This window comes from Ursus americanus, chromosome 2, assembly GCF_024610735.1.
Source record: "Ursus americanus isolate L20-20 chromosome 2, mUrsAme1.1.p, whole genome shotgun sequence".
NCBI lineage: Eukaryota > Metazoa > Chordata > Mammalia > Carnivora > Ursidae > Ursus > Ursus americanus.
In genome coordinates, this window is record NC_142128.1 from 103,128,138 (window position 1) to 103,147,791 (window position 19,654).

Consider the following 19,654-nt stretch of genomic DNA (forward strand, 5'->3'; position numbering starts at 1 on the left):
TTTAATTATAAATGACTTATATTATTAATGTAATGACGTGTGTGATCCTGTGGCTGTTTTGCATCAAACGAGGTCTGAGAATACTTGTAGGCATACCATATGTCTATTTACATTCCATTTAAAAAATTAAAACACTGCATACATCCACAAAAATTTAGAGCATTTAAAAACAGTCTTCACTTTTGGGGAGATGACCTACCTGTTGTAAGAAATGGAAGAAATAGGGTCAAGCAGTGAGTACATTTTTAAAAATAGCAACTTGCAAAGTCAAAAACCCATTAGTGTTGTGTCTTGCAATAAGCACTGACTTTAGAAACCAGGAAGTATTGCCTCATTTTTAACAGGGTGCAGTAAAACAGTTGTGATTTTTGTTTTTAAGGTGAGTTTGAAAATCCGACAGAGTCTGTTTCTCGAAATGCCATTTTTTACACTCTCTTCTCTGCACTCAGTTTGACCGGTCCCCTAGATGCTTTACTGGCAGTAGAGCGAGGCCCAGAGTAAGCTCGTGGGCATTCATACAAGTGTTTTAAAAAAAAAAAGAAAGAAAGAAACTAGACCAACACATCTTTTATTTACTTGATTGAAAGTCTTATGGTCCATAGAGGTCTAACAGAGTTGCCTCCAGTGTATTCGCACTGACCCCACGGTTGTATCTGGGCTTCCATGCCTGAGACTCCGCTCAGCTGCTGCCCTTGCTGGTGCTTTGTTTTCTTTCAGGATCAAGGTGGGTACTTTCGTACAAAATCTTATTTTTAATTCCATCTCTGGCAATTCTTTCCTGGATTCTTAGCTTTGCATAATTATACCTACAGTGGAACCTTAATAAGAAAAACACAAATGAGTCATTTTTAATATAAAGTTCCTCTATAAACCAGTTTGAAATTTGTAGTAACAAAATTTAAGATGTGTACAGATGGCTACCCCAGACTGAAAATACAACCATTCTAACTTGGGAGTGCTATTTTGGGGTGGTTCAGTGTCAAAAGTAGCTAATAACAAATTATTAAGGTAGGTTTTACATAAAATGAGGCTTGTAATCACCTCTAGCTTAGTTCTACTTGTAAAACCTCATGGTGGAACCATACATATACTATGTCCTCTTGGCTCTGGCTTTTTTTTGCTCAAAACACAGGAGATTCACGTATGTGTTTTGTCGGCTGTGAACACATTCTTAAAGTAGCCTTTTCAGATGTGATGTCATGAGCAGGAAATGAGCATCAGGGTCATGTAAAAGGTTGGGGCCTTTCTAAATAAAGTAGAAATTGTTACTTGGTATTGATGGAAAGTCATGCATTCATCTGTTCATTTGACAAATGTGGTATACAATGTGTCTGCGTGTATGTACTTAAAAGACAGGCGTCCCAGCAGTATCATTTTGTAAAACAAGTTCCCATTAAATTTTTTCTAAATAAAAACATTCCTCACTGAGCGGGTGGGCATCTTCTAGTGACAGATTGTTTGAAAAGCGCATGTGCTTGAAATAGATCAATCTATCATGATCCTGGATCATCTTGAATTAGTACACATACCAGCATCCTAAAGTCACCAAGATAAATCCTCCTACTCCAACATCACATGATCTTCTAATCCTACCTGTCAAAAATCATAACCACCGTAATTAAACTCTACAGTTAGTCCATTTAGAAAATGTTCATCATACACAGAGAAAAGTAGATACTCACTAGTTAACAAAAAATGTCCAAGGCCAGCCACAACAGATCCTAATGAACCATACAGTATCGAATCCCGTGCACAGGGAATGTTTTCAACATCTAAAATTCCTAGGAGCTTAAAGGGCTAGGATAAAACAGAAAAGAACCTGGATTGAACAAGGAAATACTTTACTTCAGGGTGGTATGGCAAAGATTGGACTACGTGAGAGGTGCTGACCGTGAACCTTGTTCGCCGTCTCTGGTCATCCGGCTTGGCCTACTAGATCAGTCTTGAAGTGGGAAACCTTGAGAATCCAACCAGAAAACCCCACATAACAGCAGGGCAACTTCAACCTAAACCAGTTACATTATGGTGTTAATACTGCAATTTACTAACCGGCCTGGGAGTAACAGCATATGCCATTTTTATGAGCTCTTTAAACATCTGTATGAAATGAGCTGGGAATCTGGCTATCACTGAAATTAAAAAGCACCACAGTTCTCCTTCCAGTCTGGGAAGCATAAAATGGGAGAAAAGTAGAATTATTCTAACCATGTCTGCTTATAGTAATATAGTGCTATTTGTTTTAAATTTAACAATGACTTCAGATTTTATTGGTTTTAAAAATAAATGTGTGCAATCGCTCTTCCGGTCTGTTTCTTGACCTGTGATAAGAAACTGCACTTGACTTTATCTGTTGATAGGACATGGCAACTAGACCTGGGGGAGGGGAAGGCGTGATGGGAAAAGCTGGAAATCCAGAGTTGGGTTTTTGTCTCTGCCACTAACTGCGGATCCCCTGTAGGACATCTCCACGGCCCCCCATTTGTAATGAAAGGCACTGGGCTAGGTGATAATTTAAGTTCCTTCAAGTGCTAAATGAATGATTCCTAGGTTCCTTCTCCGCAGTCTTCATAGGATTTACGGACTTGATTTTCTGGATTAAAAGATAATGCCAGCTTAAATCTTCACATGTTTTAATGTGAATGTCAAATGGAACTCTTATTTAGGGTCTAGGAGGGCAGGACACATTTTTTTAAAGTCACACTTGTTTCACTGTGGCATTCCTATTAATAAGGGATTAGGAAACTTGAGACTTTACTAAGTTTTCAGTAAGGCAGCTTTTAAAAAAGGAAGCCAACTTGTCCACTTAAAAATGGTTTCAATGAATACTTTTTAAATAGTCCTATAGTATGAAGCAGGGCTTTATCCTAAAACCGGATGATTGTAGGGTAAAGGGACACCTAGAAAGGAATGTGAAGGGGGAGAAAGAAAGATGGGAAGAAATGGGGAAAGGACCATAAAAGGGGAGTCAGATTATAGGCTGAATTGTGAAGGATGTTCTGATTGTATTTTCTCCTGTGTTTGCTGCTTTGGCTCAGGCTGCTGCCAGAAAGAGTGTGATTCGGTTTATAATAAAGCAAAAGTTAATATTTTCTTGCTTATTCTATTCCATTTTCTTTAAAATTCTCTCTCCCCCCGTCCCCCTCCCCGCCCCCCACCTCCCCCCGTCCCCCTCCCCGCCTCCCACCCCTCACATTACTTGGTGGATGTAGCAGGTGCTGACTGTTGCAGACTTTAATTGTAAACTCTCTTCAATACAAATCTTAGTAAGAGGCTGGGGGATTTAATTCTGCTTCTAGGCTATTCATTTCATTTAGAAAAAAAAACTCGGCAAGAAATGATCAGCTCCAAAGCCAAGTGGAACCTAGTCCTGGCAGGCGGGAGGGTTGTGAGCCACTCTGCAGACAGCTGGACTCCGCATTCAAACCAGGCTACTTTCCTAGGGGAAGGCCAGAGGTGGTGGCCACTGCCCATTTTAGGTCTTAGTAGCAAGTGAGACCAACACCTTCCACCACAGGGTAGAAGTCCTGATGTGGCTTTCACATTTGGGCAGGGGTTCCTAAGGAGAATAAAAGGAATTACTGGGCTGGCCACTGCACACCTCACACCATAGCTTTTTCCTGTGGATTCCCTTCCGTAACAGCCCTGGTGTGACCCCAGAATACCCCCAAATCTGCAGACAAAATGTTCTTTACAAAGTACAAAATATGCTTGCCAAATACTGAAACAGTGCTGCTTAAGTCAGCTAGGAAAACTTTCTCAATTTTCAAGTCTGCCCCCTCAGATTCTAACTCAGTTCTGGGATGGACCATGGGGGTCTAAGTTGAGAACCTTTCAGGGCTTTTTTTCCTCCCCCTGATGAGCCTATCAGATTGAGGAAACATTTTAGATACTGTTTAGAAAAATGTTTTGGGGTGCCTGGTTGGCTCAGTAGGCTAAGCTTTATTTTTGGCTTGGGTCATGATCTCAGGGTTGTGCGATGGAGCTCTGTGCTCAGCGTGGAGTCTGCTTGTCAGCCCCCAACCCCCAAAATCTTTAAATGTTTTTAAAAGGTGTTCAGAAATAATCCGCTTATTTTGGGGTGTGTGTCTTTGTTTCAGCTCAGGTCATGATCTCAGGGTCCTGAGCTGGAGCCCCGTGTAGTGTAGGGCTCTGTGCTGAGGGCAGTCAACTTGAGATTCTCCCTCTCCCTCTGCCCCTTCCCCCTGCACGCGCTCTAAAATAAAGAAATCTTAAAAAAAAAATCCGCTTATTTAATAAGAGGCCTTAACAGAAGTTATATATGCTTTTTGATAAAATGGAACCTTTTAAAATGCAACATGTGGATAACAGGCCAAGGACCCTGCAGCCAAACGTTCCCCATTCGCATTTATCAGCACCACACCGACGAAACTGGTCACTAAATAACGTCCTGATTGAGAGGTGGCGGGGCTGTTCGTGCAAGGCCCCTTACATCCCTGTTCCCCAGTCTCCACCTCTCATGTTGGGACACCTCGGAGCCACAGGAAGTGCAAAGTTGGCCCGACTCCCAAAACCTGTTCTTTCCACTGTCACTTAGCCCTTTCATTTTGTTCATAAATGAGAAAACCAAGACTCAGGGAGGAGATGTTTTGGGGACAGACAGTTGTACATAACTGTGTGTCTACAACTGGTATCAGAACTGGGCAGGAATGCACAGACTGATTTAAGAGCCCAATCTTCCCTTCACTAGTAGAGAATTCTCAGCCTCCTGGTAAAGTGCGAGTTTAGACTACAGATACCTGAAAAGCAAGTACAGGAGAAATAACGAAGAACCAGTCTTAAGCAAATACGATACTTTTAGAAAGTACACCGAACTGTGAGACTCAAATTAACAGAGGGTTCACGGCATAAATCCCTTTTTAGTACTATTTATGATGTACAAGCATTTCACATTTTTATTCCCTGTGCAGCCTGCAACCTTAAGATTTAACTTCTGTCATTAACAAACTTAAGTCTTAAACTAGGGAAATTTTAGACTTGCAAACTAAAAATTTTAAGATTTTTTTTTTACCATAAATTACAGCCAACATGGGGCTCGAACTCAACCCCAAGATCAAGAGTCCCGTGCTCTGCCAACTGAGTCAGCCAGGCATCCTGTGAAATGTTTAAGCTTAGATTTAGAAAGGCAGCTTTTCCAGCTCACCTTGATGGAACTAAGATACTCAAGATTTCTAAGCTGCAATGCCAGTTTAATAATTTAAGGAAATAGACTGAAGTAGAGCCACCCCATTTCCCACTGCCAAACATCTCTGCATCAGTGTTCATAGTCTTTTTTTCTCACTGCACAGGGCGAACTGGCCCTCTTTTAAGAATTTGAGATAGCTAGAGGGAGCATAAGTGGTGGTGGGGGAGGAGAGGTGGGGGAGAAGGAGAAGCGGACTCCCTGCCAAGCAGAGAGCCCGAGGCGGGGCTTGATCTCAGGACCTGAGCTGAAGGCAGACGCTTAAACAACTGAGTCACCCAGGTGCCCTTGGCCCTCTTCCTATTTATTTTTAAAAAATTTTATTTGACGAGGAGAAAGAGAGCGAGTGTGCACGAGGCATGCAGCGGGAGGAGACGCAGGTCCCCCCCCCCCCCCCCCCCCCCGCTGAGCAGTGAACCCAATGAAGGGCTCAATCCCAAGGCCTGGGATCATGACCTAAGCCAAAGGCCCATGCTGAACTAAGCCCCCCAGGTGCCCCTGCTCTTCCATTTAAACCTAGTCCTAACTGCAGGTGATTCTGGACCACTGGGGGGGGGGGTTTACTTCTTGTTACCCCTTCTTCATTTGTACCATTATTTTTCCTCTCCAGTATAAATAAAAACAAAACTCCTCCTCTCTTGACACTCCTTCCCTCCGCAAGTGTCCTAAGCTACTATCCCATTTCTCTGCTCCCTTTCGCTGCAAAACTAAAGTTAGCCTAGGTGTTACAAGCCTCTCCTCCGTTTAAGTCCGTTCAAAGAGCATTTATCCCTACACTCCACTGCAGCAGCCTGTCGAGACCCTGTAAAATCCCCCATACTTTCCGTCAGCACACATGGCACAGATAATCATGTTTTTGAAACATTTTCTTTACTTGGCTTCAAAGAGGACAAGGCTTCCTGGTTTTCCACCTCACTGGCCATTCCTGGCAGTTTTGCTGCCATTCCCTCCTCTGATGACCTCTCAGGTTGAAGAGCTGCCCTTGCCCACTCAGAAATGGAGGCTTTCAATTAAACGCCATTTACGTGATGGCGACTCCCAAATTTGTAAATCACACCTAACCTCTCCCAAGCTTTTGTCTTCTGATTCATCGGTCTAGCGACACCTTCTGCATGTCAAAGAAGCACCCTGAACTTAGTATTTCCAAATTAGAATTATTTTCGGGCATCTCTTCTCAACCAATTCGCAGACAAAAAGCCTAGGAGTCAACAAACCCATGTTCCGCGCATCAGCAAGTCCAGAATATACCTGAACCAAATAACATCTTGAACTAAAACATGTGTCACCTCTGCTGCTGCTACTCCCGGGCTACCATCACCTCTCATGGTATCTGAAAAGCTCTTGATTCCACTCAGATGACTAGATCATTGTCCTCTGAAAACCCTCCGTGCCTTACAACTGCTGGGAAGGCCCTGCACGACCAGGCACCCACCCTTTCTTGTATCCCTTTCTCTAGGTAGACTGGCCACTCCTCGACAAGATGAAATGGTTACTACTTAGCATGCGCTCCCCTTCTCCAGGATCTCTGCATGGTTGGCTCAGTAAATGATATTCTGGTTTCCTGTTTGATTCCTGCAGTAGAATATGAGTTCCACCAGGAATACTTTGCCTGTTTTGATCAAAGCAGTATGTTTAGCTCCTAGTTTAGTGCCTAATACTCAGTAGATACCCAATACTTTTTTGAATGGGTTTATTAATTTAAAATTTACCTACAGCACTTTCCTGGTAGGTATGTACCAAATTTCATATTTTAAAGTTTCCTGGAGAGCAAAGAATGGGAGCAAAGTTTTTAAGGGTTAGTTCTGTCAGCTTGATAACTCCTATTTTTACCTTAGGTTTGCTGATGCTAATAATCCCTGGTTTGCACTGGAATGATCACTGGAAAGAATTCTTAAAAAACTGCAGGCTTTTCTGACATTACCCTTGGGCTACTAATTCAGTCATAGCTTGTGTTACAAATTTTATAATCTCCTTGGTGAGCATACTAGTATTTCATGAGTAATATATATAGAGAGAGCGCGCGCACAATATATAAATATATATCCAGTATTTGTTCATATTAACGATTTGATCTTGGCCAAATTTAAATGGAAAAGTCCCCAGAAGGCAGTAACTCTGCATGAGGAGCAAATTTTCCAAGGTGAAGAGAGCACACCCTGAAGCTGTAGATTAGGGGCATTCTGGCACACAGTGAGTCTTGAGTAAATACCTGTTCTTCACTGATCCAATACCAGTCTCTCTCTAAGCTTACTACTGACAAACTGTTTTCTTCTCTTTTCTGAACATCTGTTATTTGTTCAGTGCTGAGGTTATAAATTGGGTTCCCTTAAGGAGCCCAAGGAGCAGACGACAGAAATCGGGAACTTGCGGGAATGATGCAGCTGAGTAGAAGGAGCGCGGGGGGGGGGGTGCATTTCAGTCCGCTCCAGGGAGACCGGGGGTGGGGGGGGGGCGAGGAGGAACCGCCCTCCCTTCGTGGCCCACCGTCTCCAGGACCTCGGGAAAGTAGAAGAGCCGGACAAAGGCGGACAGGGGCTAGGTGAAAGGCTTTCTCGTCCCGGCTAAGGAAATGGGGTTTTATCCTGAGCGCAACGGGCTGCGACGACGGCATCTTACGCAGAGAGGTGAGATGGTGCGGTTTACAGGTTAGCGCACACGAAAGGGAAAAACCTCAGCTTTTACGTCCGCTCCTCCCGCTCCGGATATGCACTCCCCGGAATCCAGCCACGTTTTCACTGCTCGGCAGCCTCTCGGGGTCCCTCCGTGTTAAATGCTGATTAGTATACCAGCCTGCCCTCGGGGAGCCCGGAAAGCGCGCTTCACCAGCACCAGCCCCTCCCCGCGCACAGCTCTCCGGCCCGGGGCCTCAGTCCCCTCCTCCCCCTGGTCCCGGCGAGGGAGCGAAACGTGTCGGGGGTGGGGGACGGGGACCCGGCCCGGGGTCTGCAGCCCGCCGCCCCGCCCCCCAGCCCGCGCGCCCCGTTACCTTCCCCTTGGCGGGCTCGCCGGACTCCGGCGCGGTGGCCATGGACTCCTGTAGGTGCCTGCGGCCCCGCCCCGCCCGCGCCGCGAGCGGAAGCCCCGCCAGCCCCGCCCCCGCGCGCCGGCCGCCATTTTAGGGAACGTTTCTGCGTCTCCGCAGTGGCCGCGCCGGGCCGTCGCCTGGGCTGCCTGGCCATCTCCTTTGTTCAAACCAACGGGTGACGCCTTCTCCACAAGGGGCTCTCCACAGCCCGGGGGTAGGGGCCGAGAGAGGAGGACGGCTCGCGAAATACCCCTGCGCCAGGATCCTCGGCGGGGAGGGGGCGGAACAGCGTCCTGGCGCCTCGAGCCTGCGCCGCTTCCCGCCCCTGCCCCCTCCATCCGTCCCAACCGCCATTTCTAACCGTCGGCCGCGAGCTCGCGCCCGCGTGCCTGGACGCCGGGCGCGCGCGCGGGGCGGGGCCGGGGCCGCGGCGGGGGGAGCGGGCGCGCCGCCGCCGCTTTGTCCTGTGCGCGGGCCCCGCGGCCGGGTCGGCGGCCCAGTCCGCCCCCAGCCCTGGCCCAGCGGCCCGGAAGTCGGCCCGCGCTCGCTCGCTGCCCGCGTCCCCTGCGTGTCCTTTGTCCTTCCGGCCCCAGGACGAGCCCTGGGTGCCGCCGGCATCTCCACCCTGCGCCGGCAGCCGTGTAGCCCCGAGCGCCAGCCCCCGCACTTAGTGGTCCCGCGCCCGCCCCCCCTTTCGGTTCCATGACTTAGCTGCTTTAAAATAGCGCCGCCCCGCTCGCCCAAAGGAGACTGGGGACAAAATGGAGGGAGCGCTCGTGGGCGGACGTGCGTCAGGGCATCCGGGCCCGAGCGGGGTGGGAGGGTGGGTGCGGACAGGGGCTCCGGGGCGGAAGAGGCCGGGCGGCGGCCCTGCCCGTGCCTTCTGTCCGCTCTCTGGTGAGTGCCCCTCCGTGGCCGCGCCTCCCGTCCTCTGCACCTTGGGTCGCACGGCCAGCCTTTGTGCGCTTCCCGGGGCGCGCCCGGGCACGCGTGTACGCGGCGGCCATGGGGCAGTCCCGGTCGCCCGGTTCCGGCTCGCGACCTCGCCTTCGCCTGACACCTTTCTGCCGTCCGGGTGCGGTCCTCGGTGGGGGACTCGAGAGCTTGACGGCTGGGTTTGCCGCGGGAGGAGCTCTGGGGAGCAGGGACAGTCGCTACAGACAGCTGTAGTACGCGGAAGAAAAGTCACCCCCCCTGCGACCTTGCTCTAGGGGGGTTCTCCCCCGGGACTCCCGGACTAACGTGCTTTGAGCCCTTGGTCTGGAAGGTAATATTCCGTAAAGGAGGGAGGAATTCTTGGGAAGTAAGAGGAAGTAAGGAGAACTGGAAAAGTACCAGGTGAAACACAGATCAACCTATTTTTTTTTCTCATTGTGACTTTGAAGATTGCAAACCTATGTTGTTTGTAAAAATTGTGAACTCACTGTCTTTGAATAGTATTTTTATGTGTTATTTCTTTATATTATAAGGTTTTTTTTTTTCGCAAAAATTGCGTGATACTCGCATGTTTGTTTTTCACAGTTTACAGAGAGTGGAAAGTAAAAAAAAATTTCCACTCTTAATGCCTCCCTCCGCCCCTAAGGTGAACTCACCAGTTCTGATGTGTCTGTTTTTCCAAACTGTTCTGTTTTTGCTCCTTTTTTCTTCACTGAAACAACGCTGGGATCTAGGATGAAAAGCGGAAGTCTCTCCATGCCATACCTGCCCCTCTTCATGCGTACACGTGTCTGTGTATGATACACACATGTCCAATTATGCACTATGTGATTCGCATTCAATACTTTTTACCATTTAACACTTGGCAATTTTTAACGCAAGTACCTATAGGTTTTGTCATTCATTTTCAAGGCCGCTCATCAGCCCTTCAAACCTCATCTTCCTTCTAATTGACATACAGAAAATTTCCGGGGTTTTTTCCACTAATCAAAAAAAAATTTTTTTTTTCAAGAGCATCTTTAGGCTTATATCTTTGTGCACATGTTCGAATATTTCTGTAGGATGGATTTCTGGCCGTGACCTGATCCGAAGGGGTATGCACATTTACCTACTGCTAAATGGTCCTCCAAAAATACTACCAATTTACATTCCCAGTGGCAGTGTAGGAGAGTGCCTGTTTCCTCAGCCTTTTTAACACTGCATGTCATGTTCTAAAATTTCTGCTGATCTGATGGGTGAAAAGTGGAATCTTACAGCTTTAAATTTTCCTGATTATTAGTATGGGTGAGCATTCTTTCAAATACTGATTGGTCATTCTTTTTCCAATAATTTGTATATCAGTTTTGTGTGTTTCGGTTGTGTATGTGATTTCCTTATTAGTTGACAGCAGCTCTTTAGAGTTTTGGCTTTTAACTCATAGGAGTTACATCTATTTCACTTATTTGTTAATTTTGTTTACAGAGACTTTATTTTTAAATAAAGTCTCATCTGTCAGTGTTCTTATGGTTTTTCATCTTGTGTATTGCTTCTAAGCCTTCTTGACTCCCATAATTAAAAATGCTCTGATAATTTTGAAAATTACCTTCATATGCTCCCTTTCTCATTAATAAGTTTAATCATTTATGCCTTATTTCTTAAAAGACCAACTTTTGGCATTATTGACCAAGTTTATTTTATCCATTTTATTTTTTATTTTACATTTTTCTACTTACCTGGTATCTTGTTTTTTTTTATTTTTTTTATTTTATCTTTTTTCTAGCTTTTTGAGTTGACTCCTTAGTTCACTTATTCTCCATGTTTCTTGGTTTCAAATGAATGTATTTAAGTTTATAAAATTTCCTCAATCATTTTATCCCATGTCATGTCATAGATTTTTTGACAGGCAATGTTCCTATTACCTTTTTTTTCTTAAAATTTTAATAGTTTCAGCTTTCTTTCCGAGTAAGTAAGCATGGATATGGTTTTGGAATTAATTTTTAGTTCTTTGGTTTTGTTTACACTGTGGCACATGTATTTCAGTTTTTGTAATTGATTTGTGTATGTGTGTGTTACCTAAGAGGTTATTTTGTACATGTTCCATAGGTAAATTTGAAAACTGTGTGTGTTCTATTAGCATTAATTAAGGTTATTAATTATAATAGTATAATGGATACACTATAAATATATGTATATAGAAACTATGAATAGCATTAAATTAAGCTTCTATCATTCAACCATCTTTTTACATGGTAAGGGTTTTTTCATTGCCAGCAACAGACTCTGACTCTAATTAGCTTAAACAAGAAAAGTACTGGAAAGATGGGAGAAACTCACTGAACTGATAAAAAGTTCAAGAGCCAGGTCTTGAAAAGGACAGCATCCAAGACAGTTCCGGGGGTCTCAGGAGCAAGAGTGCAGTGGCTCTTCAGGGTCGCAGTGATGGCAAGGAGCCGCGATACTGGACCTGTCCAGCCTCCTTCCCACCGCGGTGCTCTGCCTTATAGGAACCATGCCGTCTGTGGTGAGTCCTGTGGTGAGACCCCCGTCCGTGTGGCAGTGGAGGCAGTGCCCTGAACGGGGCGGTGCTTCAGCACAGGGGGTGCAGTGGGACCAGAAAAGCTCTTCTTTACCTGTTCCTTCCCTCCTGAGGCTGTAAATCCTCGGGTTCATGGCCCCAGAGTCTGTGCTTTCGTTTTCTGAGCTGGGAGGGGCGTCCAGTATCGCTAATCCCATCCTGGAGAGCTACAGTCGTCTGCTGGCAGCATGACGGTGGGAGGGAAATGGCAATATCATTTTAGGGGGTTGGCAAGGCTGTGCTGGCAAAACTTGCCTTTTGAGGTTCTCTCTTAGGCTTGTGTGGGGTTGTTTTTAAATCGGGTGTACTGGGTTTAATAATCAATCTGATCCCAGCTCCTCAGACGGATTCCCAGCCATCATCCTGGAGACTCTCATCACCTCCTGCCTGTGATCACCTCCCTCCTCAATTCCTCATCGGCCTCTTTGTTGGCTTACTCACTTATTTTGGAGGACTGTATCCTCTAGTGGCTTCCTGGACAAAGGTTGCCTAGAAGACAAACATTTGGGGATCATCATGCCCCCAAATATTTTTTCTCCTGTCAACCTCGATACTTGGATAAAGTCGCATTTCTAGAATTATTCTCCCACCAGAATCATTATCTTTCCTACAAATAAAGCAATCTCCTACACAATCATAATGCCATTATCACACCCAAGGAAAATAAACAATAATTCCATAATTCATCTAGAATGTAGCACGTATTCAAAGTTCCCTGGTGGTTTAGAGAAGTTTTTCCCAATTGCTTTCCTGATCTCCAATGCTTCTGTTTTTGTTTTCAAACGAGCATTCAGTTCTGCATTCTTTAGTCTTTGTCTAGAACAATCTCCCCGTCTTATTTTTTCTTATGACATTGAATTTTTGGAAACTCGAATAAGAGAATTGTTTTGCAGAATGTCCTACATTCTGGATTATCTCTTGGTATCATTTAACTTGTGTGTTTACTCTCCTCTTTACTTTCTATAAGCTGGAAGTGAAGTCTAGGGTTGCACCGTCCAGGATGGTGGCCGCGAGCTTCCTGTGGCTGTTGGACACTTGAAATATGTGTGGCCCATGCAACTGAGAAGCTAAATTTTAATTTAATTTCACTTGAAATAATTGGAATTTAAATTTAAAACCCATGCTCAATTTCATTATTGGAAAAATGTGAAGTGTTTTTTTAGAAAAACTTAGGTATGCAAATCTACTTTTTCAATATTAAATTTTATGAAATCTAAATACAGATCAAGTATTTCCAATGAAAATTTAGCATCTGAATTGAAATGTGCTTTAAGCGTAAAAACACGCACCGGATTTTGAAGATTCGCTACCAAAAAAAAAAGTGAAATATTTTTTATATTGATTACATGTCAAAATACTAATATTTTTGATATCAGGACTAAATCAAGTTAGTTAAATTTCACCTGTGGGTTTTTGGGTTTTGTTTTTACTTTATGTGGCTCCTAGAAAATTTAATATTATACACATGGCTCGCATTATATTCCTATTGATATGCACGGTCTAGTAGCCTGATTAAATTCAAGTCAAACATTTTTGGTAAGAATATTTTAGACGATGTTGTGTATTTCAGATTACATCACCTCCGGAGGCTCCTATGTCAGATGGTCCCACTATTAGTGATGCCAACTTTGGCCCCTCAGTTAAGATGGAGACTGCAGGAACTCTCCATTGTAAAGATTCACTTCCTTTTTTGCAATTAAAAATCAAAGCAAATATCCCCAAAATTTGTTCACCTAATGGTTTTGGGTTTTTTTTTTTGGTGATCCTTCCTTGAACTGATGGTTACATTGGAGGTTGTCAAATGGTGGTTTTCTTATTTTAAAAATGTCAATCCATCTCTGTTTATTAGCTGGCTTTGGTCTGTAAAGAGTTTACTCCTCCCCTTTAATAGATCTGTATTGATATGACTTTATGTATGTATGTATCTAATGTGTAACAATTAATTATAGTCATTCTTTTTTTTTTTTTTTAAAGATTTTATTTATTTATGTGACAGAGAGACAGCCAGCGAGAGAGGGAACAGAGCAGGCGAGTGGGAGAGGAAGAAGCAGGCTCCCAGCAGAGGAGCCCGATGTGGGACTCGATCCCAGAACGCCGGGATCACGCCCTGAGCGGAAGGCAGACGCTTTAACGACTGCGCTACCCAGGCGCCCCTATAGTCATTCTTTTTATGCTCAGTACACTTCTGTGTACATTCCTTGCCCCAGACCTGTAATCAACCAGACCTGTAATCAACCGTTTCTTCAAAGAACTGTTGTTCTTTTAGTGGGGATTACATTGCTTCTTAAAGCCACTTGAGATGAATATTTTTTAAGCATAGGAAAAACATGGATGGAATTTTACTTAAGATCCTTACTTAATGCTTTGTACACACACGTTATTCCATCTATGTAGCTGATCACAGAATTCAAGCATTACATCACAAACCATTTTCCTCACTGCATGGTAAAACTCAATCTTGGATACCCTTAGCTTTCATATTTCCTGTGCTCATTCTCATCCGTGTGTACGACGAACGTCAGCTGTCTCAGGCTGAAGAGGTCAGCCTCTGCTCCTCCCAGCATTATCTCCCCCAAATAGCCCCCCCCTGCTTTTTAAAATATCAGTCTTATAACTCCCCAATTTATTTTGAAAACACTCTTTTCTGAAATATATTCATATGAATTTGAGATTAGTTATCTCAAAGGGCACAGAAGTTGCCCATATTTTCCTATAAATTTAGCAAACACTGGTGAAGGAATACCTCTTGACTTACCGACATTAATATTTAGGCACTTCAGCGTAATATAATTCCTTTTTGAACCTTTACAGTGATTTTTTCCCACCTAAGCCAACATGCATTTACATTTGGTGTATGTGTACATATGAAAACAGACCCATTCCTCAAACTGACCATAAGATAAGCCAGCATGCAGCGTCCTTTCTGGATATATTAAAATTTCAGAGGTACGGTGGTTTAAATGGGAACAAATAAGCCGATTTCCTTATGAAATAAAATAAGCATATGAAACTTAAGAAGTATGAAAGGTGCTAGTGATTAATCCCATAAGTCTTTCTCTCTTTCCTTTTAACATTCAAGTGTGTACCACGGGTGTATGAATTAAAACACTTCTAATCTAGATTGTGAGCTCCTGTGGATGGAGCTATTCACATGTCTATTCTTATTCAATAAAAAGCCCTGATGAAAAAGATGAGAAATAATATAGGTGAATAGAAGGCATTCGTTCTTCATCAAATTATCTACGTAAACTTCCTGAAGAGGGGGCGTAGATTATCTGTGTCCGTGAGCTCAGAGGTCGACCTGCGCCTTGACAAACTTATTTACTTCATTATGTTCTATTGTGCCCATCTACTATTTTGTTTGGGCCACTATTTTTGTAATTGGGGCAAAGTGGGGGGTTCAACTGGTCTGAGAATACTTAATGTACTCCAGAAACTGTCTGCATCAAAGATTTTTATTTATTTTTCTGCCAAACACGACAGCTGGTTTCCATCTCCAACTATCTTTTTAAGGGAAGAAACAGGAAGTCCACGGGAGAAACAGCCGTGGCCTTGAGCTATGGAGCATGATTTCACTTTCACTCTGGGACCAAGAAATGCTGAGCCTCGCTGTGGGGTCGTCAAACCAGTGTTGGTCTTCAGCAATAAATGGACCGCACAGCATCCAGTACACTGCCAGGTACACGGTCTCCAAGTCGGAGTCCTTCCCGAAGGAGGCATCTTCAGTAATACGTATGTTTTGTGGATCGGAGCTCCCGAATAGTTCAATTTTTGCTTGGCGGTCTTGAACTTGGTAACTTTTTCTATTGCAGTCTTTCAGATTGCTCCATACATGCATAGTTAGCATACATTCGAATGAGGCAAAGTCTTCTTTGGCTACTTCCCTATTTCACATGGACTTTCTTCCCTGCATGGTCCATCCTCCCCTGACTCCCCCCGATCCTCGTCTCATTCCAATTACCTGCCTCGCTGCTCCATCTCCGTCCTGCCCCAGTCTCAATGGCAGGCTCAATACCACGTGCCTTCCCAGACCACCTGAACTTGGGTGAGCCCTTCCCTTACAGAGGAGTGATATCAAATTTTGATATTTTACAAAATATCCATGTGTAACGGATTGAAAATGTAAAAACCAAAACAGAACTGATTCATCGTAAATCATTTGAGAAGTACTGCTTCTGCTAGACCGGTTCTTCTTATATTTGTTTTGTGCCTATACGTTGCCTGGAAGTATCGTCAAAATGCAATTCAATTCTGTTGTGGGGCTTGAGATTTTGCATTTCTAGTAAGATCCCAGCCATGCTAATATGGCTGGTCTTGGGACCTCACTTTGAGTAGTAAGACTGTAGATTCAACTTTCACTTGCATATAAAAGGGAGAATTCTCACATATGAAAGTGAGAATATTCATAGCAGTATGTCTGTTAAAGCACAAATACCAAAAACAATCTAAATGTTCTTGAGTGGGAGAATGGGTAAGTTAATTGTGGTGAAGTCATTAATAACATATACATCTGTGAAAAACGAACTAGATTAAGGTCAATGTGGGGGATTTATATGAACATAATTTTAAACAAAAGGTAAATTGCACAAAAATATGGAAAGCATTTATATAAAGCTTAAAATTATGCAAAATAATACCATATATATATATAGGGATGCATATATATGTAGTAAAAACGTAAAGATACACCTAGAAATGATAATACCAAATTCAGGCACGTATCGCCTCTTGTGGGGAGTGAGGGGTATATCACTGAGGACAGGAAACCAAGAAGATTCTATTCTATTTTATAGTTTACTTCCTAAGCTGGGTGATAAAGATAATCGCTGTATTTATACCTTTGAATGGCTTTAAATATTTCATAATTACATTTAAAAAGCAATTTATATTCATTCATTGTAAGTTTACCCAACTTAAAAACATTCATGAAGAAAATCTCCAATACATGCTGTGCTTTTCAAAGGTCTTGCAGGGTGAGGGCATACAGGAGAAGTAGAAGAGCTCCTTTAAATTGGGAAAAGAGATCTGAAAGAGGAAAAAGGGGTGGTTTTGAGAATTTGGGCTTTTTCCCCCCTCAGATTTGTTTATGGCCAGTTACAGTCAAACTCGGGTACAGAGTTCCTAATCAATCGTCACACCAGCCGCTGAGAACGAATTCCCGCCCCTGCCTTTCCCGAGCATGGTTAACCCGGCGCCGGTCCCATGACACAGGAGCTGACCATCCTCCTTCAGCACTACCAGCTCCTGCCTCCATTACTGGCAACCTCCCGGTTGGCCTTTCTGCTTCCACTCTTGACCTTCGGATGGTCTTTCCTCCATGACAGCCAGGGTTATTCTTTCAAGAAATCAGAGAAGTCATTTGCGTATTCCCAGCCATCATTGGCTGGCTCATGGTAGTTCCTAGAATGAAGTCTATGGTCCTTAGCATGGCCTCCTCGGCCTCCACGAGCTGGCCTCTCCTGCTGCTCTGAGCTCATGTACTGCTCTCCCCTCTTTGACCCCACACTCAGGGGCCCCGGCCTCCATATTGTTGATCCAATGCACAGACTCATTCTTATTTCAAGGCCCGGAGTGCCCTTTCCCTGCCTAGATTTTCTCTTGGGTCTTTCCTTCCCGACATCCAGGACTCTGCTCATATGCACCTCCTGCAGGAGGCCTCCTCTGACAATCCCAGCTAAGGGCCTCCTCCGAACACCGCTCTCGCTCGCTTGGGCCACTTCATTGTTCTTCTTAGCCCTGATTGTCGCCAGACGTTGCATTAGATCTCAGTTTATCGTCTGCCTCTGCTTAGGCTTGACAGTAAGCAGGGAGCCTGATGTGGGACTCGATCCCAGGACCCTGGGATCATGACCTGAGCCGAAGGCAGACGCTTTACCAAATGAGCCACCCAGGTGCCCAGGACTTAACTGTTTCATTCTGTGAAACATTCATCTCCAGGGCTTGGGATGGTGCCTGGCACATAGTAGGTAGCCCGTAAATCTTTGTGGAATAAACAGATGAATGAATCAGTGAAGGAGCAAGCAGAGACTTTTGAGTACCTGCTGGGGCTGAGCTGGCCACATTTAATCTACTAATTGGCAAAACTCAGGAACAATCTTGACATAGTTTGTCACCAGTTTAGAAACCAATAGGTACTTGATAAAACATATTGGTCATTGATTGTTCTTGGACCTTATGAAATTATTAAATGCCCCCTTTCCCAGCATACAGCTGAACAAGATTGTCGTGATAAGCAGGATTTGTACATTCTCAGGAAAGAGTTGACATTTTAGTGCCATCATGACCTAGGTAGTTTGCATAATTATGATTTCCTTTATTATTCTGTGTCATTCCCCCCTGGCAGCTCTAGGAGACAAATGACAAATGTCATTTTGTGCAGAAGAAATCTGATGTTCAGAGAGGTCAGCTGTTTGCCTAGATTCACAAAGTTGGTTCCACAATCCATGTAGCATTACAGTCTACAGAAAGTTGTCTACTTTTAAAAAGATTTATTTATCTATTTAAGAGAGAGAGAGAGAGAGCAGGGGTCAGGGCAGAGGGAGAGGGAGAGAGAATCTCAAGCAGACTGTCTGCTGAGCACGCAGCCCGATGTGGGCCTTGATCGTTCGACCCTGAGATCAGGACCTGATCCAAAATCAAGAGTAGGCTGCTTAACTGGCTGACCACCCAGATGTCCCCGCATAAAGCTGTGTATTGCATGATCATGTGAGGGTTATTAAATGCATCCCTGAGTGTTAGTGCCGGGAGGGAATCGAATCCAGACTTTTCCCTGCGCAGCCAGGTGATTGATTTGGATACTTGTCCACTCGCCACCCTGACAGGAGGGCCCGTGAAAAGGCTCCCGGCCTTCTCCCACCCGGCCTCTCTGTTCCAAGTATGTACGGCCCTTCCTACAGGTATTTGCAGATTCCGTATTTGTGACTGCATGTCCTCGCTGAAATTTATCTGTAGTCCTCATATAAGGGCCTGTGTCATCCACAGCCACGCAGAGTGGTGAAAATTCTGAGTTGCCCAACGCGCACTCTCTCAACCCAGGTGGAACGAGGCGGCACTCTGCTTTCTTCCATGAGCTTCGATAAACTCACGGGGTCTGTCGAACGCCACGCTGTTTTGCATCGCTCTGCTTTTCGCGGGTGATGACGCTGTTTAAAGCGCCCCCGAGTGCAGTGCGTGGTGCCGCCCGGCAGTCCTGAGCGCAAGAAGGCGGGAGGTGCCTTGCGGAGGAAAAACGCGTTAGACGCGCTTTACTCCGGTGTGAGTCACCGTGCTGTTGCCCAGGAGTTCGGTGTCGACGAATCAACGGTGTATATTAAGTAAGGTGTCTTTCAACAGAAACACACATAACATACGCTTATGTCCTGACTGGTTGACAAACGTGTCATCACCGGAGGCTCACAGGAACCTAACCCCGTATTTCCCCTAGGGATTCGCTAACTCTGCTGGCCGTACGCTCCAGAACGCAACTCTGGTGAACAATGAGAATCGACTATTTTTGTAACACATTGTAGAGTTGCGTCTGGCAGAGGCCGGAAGGACGGAGTGATGTTAAACATAAAGGAACAAACCAACCCCAACCCCGAAGAGAACTACTTAGTTGCAACCTAGGAGTATTTATGGTACGTTGTTGCTGGCAAACCTCAGTCGGATCTCTGCGCTTTAGTGACTGATCTGTCGAGAATGGGGACTCCGTGAGAACACAGAAACAGTATTGTTTCTTTCTTAAGGGAGGGAATTTATTTATTTATTTAGTTTTTTAGAGAGAGGTTGTGGGGGGAGGGGGGGAGTAAGAGGGACAGACAGAGAATCCTAAGCAGGCTCCACGCCCAGTGGGGAACTGAACTTGGGGCTCGATCTCATGACCCTGAGATCATGACCTGAGCCAGAATCGAGAATCAGACGCTTAACCCACCGAGCCACCCAGCCCCCCTAAAAACGGTGT

General features: G+C 44.7%; 1 protein-coding gene and 1 long non-coding RNA gene across 2 annotated transcripts; one reads left to right on the forward strand and one right to left on the reverse strand.

Moving 5' to 3' along the window:
• Nucleotides 1-552: 552 nt before the first annotated feature.
• COX20 (cytochrome c oxidase assembly factor COX20) lies at nucleotides 553-8,584 on the reverse strand. Its single transcript, XM_045796246.2, has 4 exons — nucleotides 8,187-8,584; nucleotides 1,683-1,797; nucleotides 1,530-1,593; nucleotides 553-818 (listed from the first exon to the last, which is right to left on the reverse strand). Exons 1-4 carry the CDS (start codon nucleotides 8,226-8,228, stop codon nucleotides 680-682), a joined length of 360 nt encoding a protein of 119 aa, XP_045652202.1. The 5' UTR covers nucleotides 8,229-8,584; the 3' UTR covers nucleotides 553-679.
• A 104-nt stretch (nucleotides 8,585-8,688) lies between these two features.
• On the forward strand, nucleotides 8,689-14,303 carry LOC148110701 (uncharacterized). The gene is made up of 2 exons (XR_015723288.1): nucleotides 8,689-11,661; nucleotides 13,690-14,303. It is a non-coding gene; the product is annotated as an uncharacterized LOC148110701 (long non-coding RNA).
• The last annotated feature ends 5,351 nt before the right edge of the window (nucleotides 14,304-19,654 follow it).